The sequence below is a fragment of the Eubalaena glacialis genome, chromosome 4 (assembly GCF_028564815.1).
Source record: "Eubalaena glacialis isolate mEubGla1 chromosome 4, mEubGla1.1.hap2.+ XY, whole genome shotgun sequence".
NCBI lineage: Eukaryota > Metazoa > Chordata > Mammalia > Artiodactyla > Balaenidae > Eubalaena > Eubalaena glacialis.
The window spans coordinates 27,879,319-27,893,249 of NC_083719.1; the positions used below are offsets into that span (position 1 = coordinate 27,879,319).

The window sequence follows — 13,931 nt, forward strand, 5'->3', positions numbered from 1 at the left end:
ATTTGCATTTCTCTAATAATTAGTGATGTTGAGCATCTTTTCATGCATTTGTTGGCCATCTGTATGTCTTCTTTGGAGAAATGTCTATTTAGGTCTTGTGCCCATTTTTTGATTGGGTTGTTTGTTTTATGATATTGAGCTTCATGAGCTGTTTGTATATTTTGATGTTATTTTAACCCATATGCTTGGAAAGAGTTCTATAGCCCCCACTATGGAAACAGTAGTTCTGATTTAGATTTTAAGTCATTAACAATTTAGACGGCACCTAAAGAAAGTAAAATGGCCTGGAGGAAAACAAACCTTACATGAATTCATACCTGATTTTACAAGATGGGCATGGGGGCATGTTTACTGTGATGGCTGGCTGGCTGAGAAGAATCTAGGCATTGAATGGCTTATTTTCAAAGCATTTTAGAGGGTACAGGGGTCGGGGGGGTGGTTGGCTTTTTTTAAATCAAGGAATTTCTTGCAGCTGCTCTTTCCTATTGTTTCTATATGAGTTAAGCATGACTCTGTCTTCGAGAGAAACTTGTAATTACCTTTTGTTGCCCTGATAATTTTTGGTGAGTGGAATTCATTTTTATTTACATCCATTGTCAGTTAACCATTAGTCATCATCTCTTCAGTGTGAGATTTCAATGTAAAAAATACCAGATATGCATTTAACCCAATTTTGATGATTGAAAATTGTCTTCAACTGTCTTATTGCTGGGCAGTGCAATGTATATATAATTTAAAAATAACCAGTAGAGACTTCCCTGGTGGTCCAGTGGTTAAGACACCGCAATTCCACTGCAGGGGGCACGGGTTCAATCCCTGGTTAGGGAACTAAGATCCCGCATGCCATGTGGTACGGCCAAAGACAAAAACAAAACAATAACACTGGCCATGGTCAACCAAGACTGTGTTGCTGCCTCAATTATATAAAAACCATCACAGCTTAGAAGGATTCTATACTCTCAGCATTTTAAAAACATGGTACCAAAGAGTGTGATGAGATGACATGAAAGGAAGTGTCCCAAATTGACCCCTTGGTCTAGAACAGGGTGCTTCTCATGAAAAGATGCTCATCACCACTAATTATTAGAGAAATACAAATCAAAACTACAATGAGGTACCTATAGATTATCATACTAAGTGAAGTAATTCAGAAAGAGAAAGACAAATACCATATATCACTTATATGTGGATTCTAAAATATGACACCAATGAACCTATCTATGAAACAGAAACAGATTCAAAGACACAGAGAACAGACTTGTGGTTGCCAAGGGGGAGGGGGGATGGGGGAGGGAAGGATTGGGAGTTTGGGATTAGCAGACACAAACTAGTATATATAGAATGGATAAACACAAGGTCCTACTGCGTAGCACAGGGAACTATATTCAATATCCTGTGATAAACCATGATGGTAAAGAATATGAAAAAGAATATGTAAAGGTATAACTGAATCACTGCTGTACAGCAGAAATTAATGCAGCATTGTAAATCAACTATACTTCAATAAAATTAAAAAAAATAGAACAGGGTGCTTCTCAAACTTTAACGTGCATCCAAATTACCTGGGAATCTTGTTTAAATGCAGATTCTGATTCAGTAGGTCTGGGGTGAGGCCTGAGATCCTGCATTTCTAACAAGCTCCCAGGTGATGCCAATGCAGCTAGTCCAGGGCCCACACTGAGTAGCAAGAGTCTGGAAGGCTAAAACTTAATAATACCTCTGAAAATGAGCCCTAGGTAGCTCTGTTTGGAGGTTCAAGTAAGGTCAATGATAGCCAGCCTCAAATGCAAGTTGGTCAGAAAGAAGTTGCATGGGATCATTAGACCTGAAGCATTTTCCCCTCAGTGTACTGTGTTCAGGATTTCCAACCCACACCTCTCTCCTGACCTCTGCACCTGTGTAAAAACCAATCACAGACCACTCCTACCGAAATGATTTATCTGCTCCTCAACAAACATGTCCCAAACGGAATGCATTACCTTTCCCCAGTCCCAAACCCACTCCTGGGCTTCGTCTCTCACAGAATGTTAGCCTCATCTACTCAGCTGCCCAAGTCGGAAATCAGGGCTTTGTTCTCCCTCCTCTTTCCCCGGCACAAAGTCCTGTCTGGTGTCTCTTTTAAGTAGCTCTTGAATCCACTCACTTCTCTCTATCTGAGCTTCTGCTGCCTTAGTTCATGCCACGTGCATCTCCTGCTTGGGGTGCAGTTGTAGTCTCCGAACTGGTTCCTTTCTCTATCTTCCACAGTGCAGCCTGCATGACTTTCTTATCATCACTCCCCTGTTTGGAATACTTCAATGGCTCCCTTCTGCCCTAGGGATAAAGTCCAAACTCATCGGCGTTGCTTCATGAGGCTCTTTATCCTCTAGCTGCAGCTTACCCCTCTAGCCCTACTGTTTCCTAACTCCCCTTGAACTGTGTACTGAATTTAGACTTACATGCCATGACATCATCTTCTTCCTGCTTACTGCAGACACTGAAAGCTGCTCCTGGAACCTCTCCCCTGACCTCTCTACTCATCCTTCACTTTCTCTGGCGGCCTTTCCTCCTCTCCCCAGTTTACATATGATGCCCTTCCCAAGTGCTGTCATAACACCCTTACCGCCCTGATCAGTATCTCACTGGTTGGTGATTTTGTTCCTTGTTTGACATTATGTTTAACACAAAGTAAGTGCCCAGCAAATATCTGTTAAATAAATACATGATTTGTAAATAAACAATCCTTAGGGAAACTCTTCCCAGGATATTAACTCTGACAGCAGTCTCTGTTGAATGCCAGCCCTCAGCGCTTGGAAGGAGGTGAGAAGCAGATTAATAAACAGCAGGATTCACTACCTCTCATCCTTAAGAATCTTTGGAAGAAGACTACCACTGGTAGAGAGCCTTAAATACCTGCAAATCCACTTTCCCTGGGTAGCTGTTGGCCAATGGCTGAAAGGTGTGGGTATGTGAACTCTCAGCTCATTGGCCTCAAGAGCAGACAACTCTGAGGTATAACTTTCACCCTGGAGCTTCCCTGTGGGAGCAGGCTGAAGCTAGGAATGTGCCTGAGATGGCAGCCCGGCTGTGCTTCCTCCCTTTTCTGTCTTGTTTCCCTCTCCCTTGGCTATCTTCCCTGGGAGCACTTCCTTAATGAATCCCTTGCACACAAGTTTGCACCTCAGAGTCTGTTTCTATGGAACCTGACCTCAGACAGCAGTGCAAGATTGATAGAAAGGTCCATTCAGTACTTGACTGGGTTCCCGAGAAAGGCTAGAGCATTTCTCAGAAATCTTTGAAAAAATGGAAGTGATTCTCATTTGTATGGGATGAAGTCAGTGTAAACATGCTTTGAGACAGGAAAATGGATGAGATAATCCCTCAAGGAATTAATGTCGAACTTCACGGAATCAGACAGATGGCTCCCAGGGGAGCTGGCTGGCCTCTTCAGCATTAAGATTCTTAGCTCTGTAAAAGGGGACTAAAACTACCCACAAATCAAGTCATGCAGGACAACTTATTTATGAAAAGCTCTGTCCCCCTGAGCAAAGCCATTCACCTACCAGCATTCTTCCTGCAGGCCTGCTGGTTGCATTTTTGGAATTCTGGGGGTCTGGGTTCGTGATCACACAGGCATCGGTCCTGGTCTTCAGTTTTATTGTTCTCTGAGGCAACACAATGGACAGTCCTCTTCTGAAAGCCACCTCCACAGGATGCAGTGCACTGGAAGAGAGGGGCACAGGGAGAGAGTCAGAATTCTCCCCCAGGATCACCAGGGGAACTCCAGCATAACTGCTTTAACCCCACGGTTGTCAAATAGGGGCAAGCCTCCATCACCACAAGGCTTTTTGAAGGAGTCATAGAATAAAAGCACTAATAATTTGGAGATGTAAATTTACGAAGAGTTTATATTACAGATTGTGTGAACTGAATTAGGCTTAATTTACAATTGGGTTCTCTGAAGAATGTGGACAGAGGTTGAACTGCAAGCAAAATAGAAAAAAATTTCATATCTGGACTCTGGTGCCTCAGCAATCCAGTTTCTCTGAACTGGTTTTGATTTGGGGCTGGGAGTCAGATGTGAGGAGAGGGGACAGAGCTACGAGGAAAGCTGAGAGAGGATCAAAAGGGAAGAGGGAGAGGAAAAGCAAGGTGGAATGGAGAGGGAATTTGGAACGGACCTAGCTGTACCATGTGTGGCCTCAAGCCACCTAACAGACAAGATTCATGTAATGTCATGATGTGGCTGCCTGGAAGCAGAAGGGAGATTCTCTGGCCTGGGAAACCATCCTGGGGATGTAAGAAACTGTGTCTGAATTTACTATATATACATATATACATACACTCTTTAAAAATTTTTTTTACTGTGGTAAAATATATAAAACATAAAATTTACTATTTTAACCATTTTTTCACTATACAGTTCAGTGCCTTAAATACATTCACATTGTTCTGTAATCATTACCACCATCCATCTCTAGGAGTTTTTCATCTCTCCAAACTGAAACTCTGTACCCGCAACCTACCCTGCCCCAGTCCCTGGCAACCACCATTCTATTTTTTGTCTATTTGACTATTTGAGGTACCTCCTATAAGTAGAATCATACAATATTTATCCTTTTGTGACTTGCTTCTTTCAATTAGCATAATGTCTCCAGGTTTCCTCCATGTTATAGCATGTGTCAGAATTTCCTCTTTAAGGTGGGATAATATTCCATTGTATGTAGATACCACATTTTCTTTATCCTTTCATCTGTTGATGGACATTGGGTTGCTTCCGCCTTTTGGCTATAGTGACCCACATATACTCTTATGGTTTACATTCTATTTCATGTTTTACTACTTTTCGCCTCATCTGTCTTACATAATCAAAATCTCCCAGAGGGCAAAAACCAGTTCCTCTTTCTTTGTTCTGCACGGTAAGTAGGTGAGTGCTAAACGCAGCCTGACCATTCAGTAAATACCCATTGACTGGCCGAAAAAGACTGCTGCATGGTAAATTCTGGAAAAATCTCCAGGCCCTAAATATCCCATTTGCCATTTGAAATATTATTGGTCAACAAGATTACTAGACTTAAAAAAATACCCACAGTGGACACCACTGAAACTCAGAATACTGTTACCAAACCCTGTTTCCCATAAAACTACAATGTGGGATAAGAGGAGAAACATCAAATTTTTCTTAACATCCACTGCTTTATTTTACTCTACTCTTCATAAAGCCTAGAGCAAGGCGATCAGCATGGAACTTTATGCCTGTTTTATAAAGTCAGAGATTACTCTGATTAAACCTAAAGGTAATTTTATTCAGTGAATTCACATCAAATTTTCCATGGATATGGACATGAGAAAAGTAAGAAAATAACTACTCAACTGATCCTGAATAAATAAAAGTGTGCAACAGAGGACAGAGGGAAGAACAAGGGAAATTAATCAAGCCAGAATATGATAAAGGGTACTGGAGGTACTGGACCAGAATTCAGGAGACTTGGGCTTTTTCACTCACTACACATTGTCCTGGATCTCATTCAACCTCTCTTTTTCTTCCTCTGTAAAACAAGGTTGTTACAGGCAAGAATATACAATGGAGAAAAGACAGCCTCTTCAATAAGTGGTGCTGGGAAAACTGGACAGCTACATATAAAAGAATGAAATTAGAATACTCCGTAACACCTTGCACAAAAACTCGAAATAGATTGAAGACCTAGATGTAAGACTGGATACTATAAAACTCTTAGAGGAAAACATAGGCAGAACACACTTTGACATAAATCCCTGCAATATCTTTTTGTATCTACCTCCTAGAGTAATGAAGATAAAGACAAAAATAAACAAATGGTACCTAATCAAACTTAAAAGCTTTTGCACAGCAAAGGAAACCATACACAAAACAAAAGACAACACACAGAATGGGAGAAAATAATTTGCAAACAATGCAACTGACAAGGGATTAATCTCCAAAATATGCAAACAGCTCATGCAGCTCAATATCAAAACAACAAACAACCCCAATCAAAAAATGGGCAGAAGACCTAAATAGACATTTCTCCAACAAAGACATACAGATGGCCCAAAAAACACATGAAAAGATGCTCAACATCACTAATTATTAGAGAAATGCAAATCAAAACTACAGTGAGGTATCACCTCATACCAGTCAGAATGGCCATGATCAAAAAATCTATAAACAATAAATGCTGGAGAGGGTGTGGAGAAAAGGGAACCCTCTTGCACTACTGGTGGGAATGTAAATTGATACAGCCACTATGGAGAACAGTATGGAGTTTCCTTAAAAAACTAAAAATAGAACTACCATATGACCCAGCAATCCCACTACTGGGCATATACCCAGAGAAAACCATAATTCAAACAGACACATGAACCCCAGTGTTCACTGCAGCACTATTTACAATAGCCAGGTCATGGAAGCAACCTAAATGTCCATCGACAGACAAATGGATAAAGAAGATGTGGTACATATATACGATGGAATATTACACAGCCATAAAAAGGAACAAAATTGGGTCATTTGTAGAGACATGGTTGGACCTAGAGACTGTCATACAGAGTGAAGTAAGTCAGAAAGAGAAAAACAAATATTAATGCTTATATGTGGAATCTAGAAAAATGGTACAAACTGGTTTGCAAGGCAGAAATAGAGACACAGATGTAAAGAACAAACATATGGACACCAAGGGGGGAAAGGGTGGGTAGGGACAATTGGGAGATTGGGATTGATATATATACACTAATATGTATAAAATAGATAACTAATGAGAACCTGCTGTATAGCACAGGGAACTCCACTTTGCTGTACAGCAGAAACTAACACAACACTGTAAAACAACTATGCCCCAATTTTAAAAAAAAGTTAGATTAAAAAAAAAAGATGTGGTACATATATACAATGGAATATTACTCAGCCATAAAAAAGAACGAAATAATGCCACATGGATGCACCTAGAGATTATCATACTAAGTGAAGTAAGTCAGACGGAGAAAGACAAATATCATGATATCACATGTGGAATCTAAAAAAGTGATACAAATGAACATATTTATGAAACAGAAACAGACTCACAGATTTGAAAACAAACTTATGGTTACCAAAGGGGAAAGGCTGGGGGGAGGGATAAATTAGGAGCTTGGGAGTAACATATACACATTACTATATATAAAATAGATAGTCAACAAGGACCCACAGGGAACTGTACTCAATATTCTGTAATAACCTATATGGGAAAAGAATCTGAAAAAGAATGGATATATGTGTATGTATAACTGAATCACTTTGCTGGACACCTGAAACTAACACAACATTGTAAATCAATTATACTCCAATATAAAATAAAAATTAAATTTAAAAAACAAAACAAACAAACAAACAAAAAAGATGGAAGAGCTAATTCCAAGCCAAGCACAAAAATAAGCAGAGAGGTCACTGCCCGTGCATTTATTAGCTAATTTAAATAACTTGTGACGGAGAAGACGCATGAATTTGTGTTGTATTAAATTAGAGGATGAAGCAGGAAGCATGGTTACTGATTTGGGTTTTGTTAATTGTGGTAATGCTGTGAGTTTGGGGTTTTAGAGACAAGGTAACTCTCTTAATGCTCAGTTCCATTTCTTTGTATCCAATACAAATAAGGGATCTTTGTGCAGAACTGGACACCCAAAATAGGGTTGGGGCTTAGTTGGGGCTTAGCCATAAGCTAAGATTGCCGAGCAACTGAATTGATTGCACCCTACACTGAACTCTGCACTATCCTCTTTCAGTCCTGGATGCTTCTCTTCAGCTTAAACTGGCCTGTTTGGAAAAGTTGATTCCCAGAGCTCAGCAGATGATCAGCAAAGACTCTCTGTGAGAAGCTATAAAATAGACACATGAAGACTGGATTCTGTTAGTGTTATCACTCAACCAACATAGATCAAATGAAGAAACCATTTGATGATTTAAAACTGGTACAAACTAATACAAGCATCTCAATTGAATAATTTTTTTAAAAAATAAATTTCTTTCTTTCTTTATTTAATTTTGGCTGCATTGGGTCTTTGCTCTGTGCGGGCTTTCTCTAGTTGCAGTGAGCAGGGGCTACTCTTTGCTGCGGTGCGCGGGCCTCTCATTGCGGCGGCTTCTCTTGTTGTGGAGCATGGGCTCCAGGCGCACGGGCTTCAGTAGTTGTGGTGCACGGGCTCAGTAGTTGTGGCTCGTGGGCTGTAGAGCGCAGGCTCAGTAGTAGTGGTGCACAGGCTTAGTTGCTCTGTGGCATTTGGGCTCTTCCTGGACCAGGGCTCGAACCCGTGTCCCCTGCATTGGCAGGCAGATTCTTAACCACTGTGCCACCAGGGAAGTCCTTTAATAATTTTCTTGCACTTACTATTAATATATGTCAGGCACTGTAAGTACACAGGCAATATCCTTGAGTTCAATTCTTGGAACAACCATGTAAAATAAGATTTGTTTTCGGGTGTTGTAGAATCAGATGTTCCTCTCCTCTGACTTTTTCCCTTTTTTCATAGCATTTAATGAAGAACATGGAGACACATGTCCTTCAGTTTTGGAAAATTTTTCTTGTATTAATTCTTTGATAATTTCCTCATTTCTATTCTATCTCCATCCTCCCTTTTTTTTTATTAGTTTTTTTTAATTTTTAAATTTAATTTTATTTTTTTATACAGCACGTTCTTATTAGTCATCAATTTTAGACACATCAGTGTATACATGTCAATCCCATCCATCCTCCCTTTCTGAAATCTTATTATTTTGATGTTGTGCCTGCTGGCCTGATCCTCTAACTTCCGTATCTTTTATCGCATTTTGTCTTTGTCCTCATTTTCTTGAGAGATTTCTTCACATTATTTTCACAATCTTATGTTTGAATTTTCACTTTTGCTATTCTAAAAATTTCTAAATTCTCCTTATATTCTCCTTATATGCTTTTTATATACCTTTAATCAGAAGCTAGCTCATGGATACAGTCTCTTATTTCTCTAAAGAGACTAATTATATATATTTTATGAGGAGTTCTTTCATTTCTTTCATGGTCTCTATTCCTTGGAGTTCCTTTTGTTCTGTTCATTTTGTTATTTTGTTCTTGGTGTGATAGGTTTTCTCAAATGTCCAGAAATGCTATCTATGTATATTTAAGATGAAGCACCAATGAGCTGACTGGATGTTCCATGGGTGGCAGGTGTTGAGACATGGCTTTATATAAGGTGAGCAGGAAGAGGTCTCTTATGTAGTTGCTTTCCTCTTGAGGCTAAGCTGGTCCCCTGCCTTTGTGGAGCTCAGTCGGGGAGGGGGATATCACACTATTTACTGTGTGTATTTTCATCACTTAATCACTGGTGAGACAATTAATCCTTTTGCCCTGATCAACTATGCCTGATTCCAAGGTATCAGAGAGAAGACCTCCAGGCTATGGTTGGGATGTAGGAAAATTTCTAAAGATCCAACTGCTTCTCTTACAAACTTTCAACCAACTCCCATTTTCCCTTACCCTCACCTCTGCCTTCAGATGTACCTGGAAATCTCTGCTATAGACAGTTTTTAGCTTTCTCTGACATGCTACTAAGTCAATTGTAAGTTTAGGTATCTACTTTTTTTTTAGAAAATAAAAACTTAATTTTTTCAGATTTATAAGATAGTTCCCATTACATATAACGTTATGGTCAAGGACTCTACAGCCACAAATGCCCACAGTCACATAAATATATCCAATCAATGCCTTTTCCTGCTAAATGAGGCATCTGATGTCCAGAGGGTCATGTTTTGAGTAGAAGTCGTTCTTAATGGGATGGCTCCCATCGGTGCATTAGGAACTAGCCAAGTAACCTTGCCTGCTAGAGCTGTCTGACTCAGAGGAGAGGAACGGACAGATGGCCTGCTGCTCAGAGGTGGGACAGAACTAGACTTTCTCTCGTGGTTTAAGATATTTCAAAATCTCAGAATTCAGATTTGGCTTCTACAGCATATTTGGGGAGTTCCAACTTTTGGATGAAAAAGGAAACCAATTTAGTGGTAAGAAACAGAAGACTGCTTAAGAGGGGTCCTAACTGCCCCCTTTCTGCAGGAGTGAGGAGAGGAAGCCCCCAAGCTCACCGGCCCTTGGCTTAGACCATCGCTCTCCCAGGAAGAGGGAGAGCGTGGCTCCGCCCCTCGACTCCTCTCCCCCATGGTTCAGTGGCACTGACACCCATTCAAGGTAGTGAACATCTAGAAGTTCCATATGCTGCAGCTGGAGTTTGCCAATCAGTTTCTGCTTGGAGCTTTAATGTGAACAAGTTTGTGTAAACTGCGAACAAGCTGTGGCACAAGTCTCCTGGGACACTAGCTTTTTTCCCCCAACTTGCAGAGCAGAAGACAGGAATACCCCAAACCAAATAAAAGCCCAAATAGGCATCTAAATCTGGAGCAGACATTCATTCTCCTGGACACCACCAGCTGCCCCAGGGTGATGCTAAGGCACAGTCAGTTTTACATTAGAAAGTAAAGCCACCACTTAAACCCAGGACACAGCTGGCTATCTAATTCTATCTTCCAAAAGTATATTGACCCCATCCCTTTGTGTTGTCTCCTGTCCTCTCCTCTGTCTTTGTGGGTTTGTGCCACTTTTAGCTGTTTTTTTTTTTTCTTCTTCTGGCTGTTTAATGGAGTTTGGGGAACAGAGGCAAATGTATATATTCGATCCATCCATATGTCTTACTTGAACTCTGGTAACTTCTCCTTTTCGCTTAATAATAGGTAATGAGGTCAAGGACAATCCTAAAGGCTGGCTTGGTAGGTGGAGCCACCTCCATTGCCCCCTATTCTTTGATATGCACAACTGATGAATTAGTAGTACATGGCTCTTCCAAGGAAACTTTAACTCATCTCCACCTCCAAGGGACTGCTACTTCTACCTCCCTCTAAGGAAATTCTGTACTTCTGCTGTTGGAAATTTTTACATCTCAGAAATACAGGTCTACCTCATTCTTAAAAGGGTAGTACCATAATAAATTAATAAATTAACCAGTTCCTCCATCAATGGACATTTAGATTATTTTCAGGAATTGCTATTATAACAAGATGGCAATGAACATTCTTTATAGTCATCTAGGATTACATCTGGTGGTATATCTGTGGGTTAAATTATTAAAGGTAGAATTACTGGGTCAGATAGTCTATGGATTTTAAGTTTCTCACTGATTTTAATACTTTCTATTCTAACTTCATACAGATGATTATAACCAAAGAAATGCGCTGGAAATCTGGCTAAAGAACAACCACACAAAACTTCACAATTTACAACCTCAGTGTTACCTAACACTGACATTACCTAAATGTCAAAATGAGGAGCAGCCTGCATTCTTACAGGAAAATGGGAATGTTTTTGACAATTTCCTCTTCTCAGTGTGTACCCTGAGAGCTTCTGTTTCACACATCATTACTATTGTCATATTTACTGGGATATCATCATCATTCTTGCCAGAAAGAAAACTGCATTATCCAAATTTCCTTTACAACGAATGATAAGGTACTAGAGCCTCGGGGAGTTGACAGTGACACTTAAAAATATTTATCTGTAGTTTTTAATCTATAGGATTTTGTGCCCCTGAATGGGCCCAAATTTATAGCATTTTCATGACAGCTCAAAGTATATCAAATTTTCTTTTCTGATGGTCACATTTGATTTGATTAGTGATGCTTAAAATTGTTACACAGGGCTCCAGGGTATTTATGAAAAGCCTAATTCTGAAACACATCTTTATCTGTTGAGTACAATTTTTTCAGGTTGTGAAATCAAAGATGGATGAGGAAAATTGGTTTTAGAAATAAATGAACCTCCAATAAATAGGAAATAAAGTATATTTCCAAGGGAGATATTGTAAGATGCCTAAATATAAATCAAATTTTCTTCATATGAAAAATAATACAACTGTATGACATTGTTTTCTGTTGTTCACATGACCCATGGGGGTAGGGTGAAAACTGGTCCTGGACCTGGCAGACAGCTTAGTAGAATGTATAACCAGAAGCTTGCCCAGACACCAGAATCTCCTTTGGCAATTCATCATGAATCAGCATTAGATGCCAATGCATATAGGGCATTCATAGAAAATACTATGGGTTCTGTCTAAGGGAATGGTTGATGTCATTCTTCATTGTCTACTAGGCATTTTTTAAGCTATAAAGATAGTAAAATATGTATTTTTTATTTGTTGCAGGCTAACTGATTAATGTACAATGTTCCTTTAGCAATAACGAGTCATCTTGTTCTTCCTGGATTTGAGTGGGAAGAGACCAATACAACCTTGAGTTGGATGCACCAGCAGGAGCCTTTTTTAAGAGTACATGCCACGGGACTTTCCTGGTGGTGCAGTGGTTAAGAATCCGCCTGCTAATGCAGGGGACAGGGGTTCGAGCCCTGGTCTGGGAAGATCTCACATGCTGCGGAGCAACTAAGCCCGTGTGCCACAACTACTGAGCCTGTGCTCTAGAGCCCGTGATCCACAACTGCTGAGCCCGTGTGTCACAACTACTGAAGCCTGCGCACCTAGAGCCTGTGCTCCACAACAAGAGAAGCCACCATAATGAGAAGCCCGTGCACCACAATGAAGAGTAGCCCCCGCTAGCCTCAACTAGAGAAAGTCTGTGCGCAGCAACGAAGACCCAATGCAGCCAAAAAAAAAAAAAAGTACATGCCAGCATTCAAATTGATCATGGCTATGCAGGTATAACTACACAACTATAACAATGACAATTGCTAAGAACATAGCAACCTAAAAATATCTTGGGACATTATGTTTGGTAAAATACTGCATTAGCCTCTGTTATAATTATAACCATCAAAATATACTTACACAAGAACAAGTTACTTTAAAAAATATTAATAGTTGAGGGGTTAGTGTATCGGATCCTCTTGGCTCACCCGTCTCCCAGCTGTTGGCCTTTGATGGGCCCCAGCTGAGGTGGCAACCAGCTTCATGGAAGCACAACTCATAGGCCTGCACCTCATGCATGCCCTTGCTGTGTGCCTCTTACCCTGACAATGGATTTTCTTGTTGCCAATGAGATGTGAGACACAGTGCGACCTGCCCACACATAAATAACCCAGGACAATGGGGGATGCTACCCATCTAAGGGGAGACTTTTTACACAATCCTGGGAGATAGGAGCCAGTAGATAATCTCCTCTCTTCCTGCCTCTGGACAAACTGCTCCAAGAGACAGTAGTTCAAACAGCTTTTAAAAGACCTTCTTTCGAGAGCAGGCAATCAGTTGCTCTTGACACCAAGCAGTGGTCAGTTAGGAAAAATGGTCAGCCTGGTAATGCACCACCTCATACTTGATTCTCCTCCTTCCCTGCCTCCTTCCTCTTTTCTATCACTCCTGCTTCCCTGACATTGTATTTCCTTATAAAGTATTAGATTTTGCCTTAGCTTTATTTTCTAGAGAACCTAGGATACAATAAGTCAGAGTGATGGAAGAATCTGTCCATGGAAGAATTTTTTTATTTTCAGTGTCACTGATGGTCTTATTTCTACAATAAACTTTGTAAGAATCATAAATCTTTCTCTCATTTACAATTTAACTATTTCATTTGTCCTTCCATCAAACATCCTGGCCATCTAGCAAACTGATAATCTGCAGGTTGACAAGAGACCTGAAATTCACTAAATCATGCTAAGCCTCAAGCTTCAGGGCACATGCAACTCCTATTTGCTCTGCAAAAAGCCGGAGGATCCAAGATGTTAGGACCCCAAATCACTTTTCCTTAGGCTTTGTGCCTCTGGGCTAGTTTTCGGTATTTGATCCTTTCTCTTTTGAAAGTATTTGATCTTTTTCTCTTCTGAACTCAGGACAGTTAACACTGACCACCATGTCAGCCATGGGTCAAGTTTTAGCAGACTTAGAGGTATTAGAGAGCAGAAAAGTAAAATACAGAACTGAAATATATAGAAACACACTTT

General features: G+C 40.2%; 1 protein-coding gene across 4 annotated transcripts in view; it reads right to left on the minus strand.

Moving 5' to 3' along the window:
* The window catches only part of ADAMTS12 (ADAM metallopeptidase with thrombospondin type 1 motif 12), a 404,015-nt gene that overhangs the window by 21,485 nt on the left and 368,599 nt on the right, over positions 1 to 13,931 (minus strand). For all 4 annotated transcript variants that reach the window (XM_061189166.1, XM_061189165.1, XM_061189167.1 and 1 more), the window contains one exon: positions 3,543 to 3,702. In XM_061189166.1, the coding sequence (XP_061045149.1) occupies positions 3,543 to 3,702 (160 nt within the window). The remainder of the gene's footprint in view (positions 1 to 3,542; positions 3,703 to 13,931) is intronic.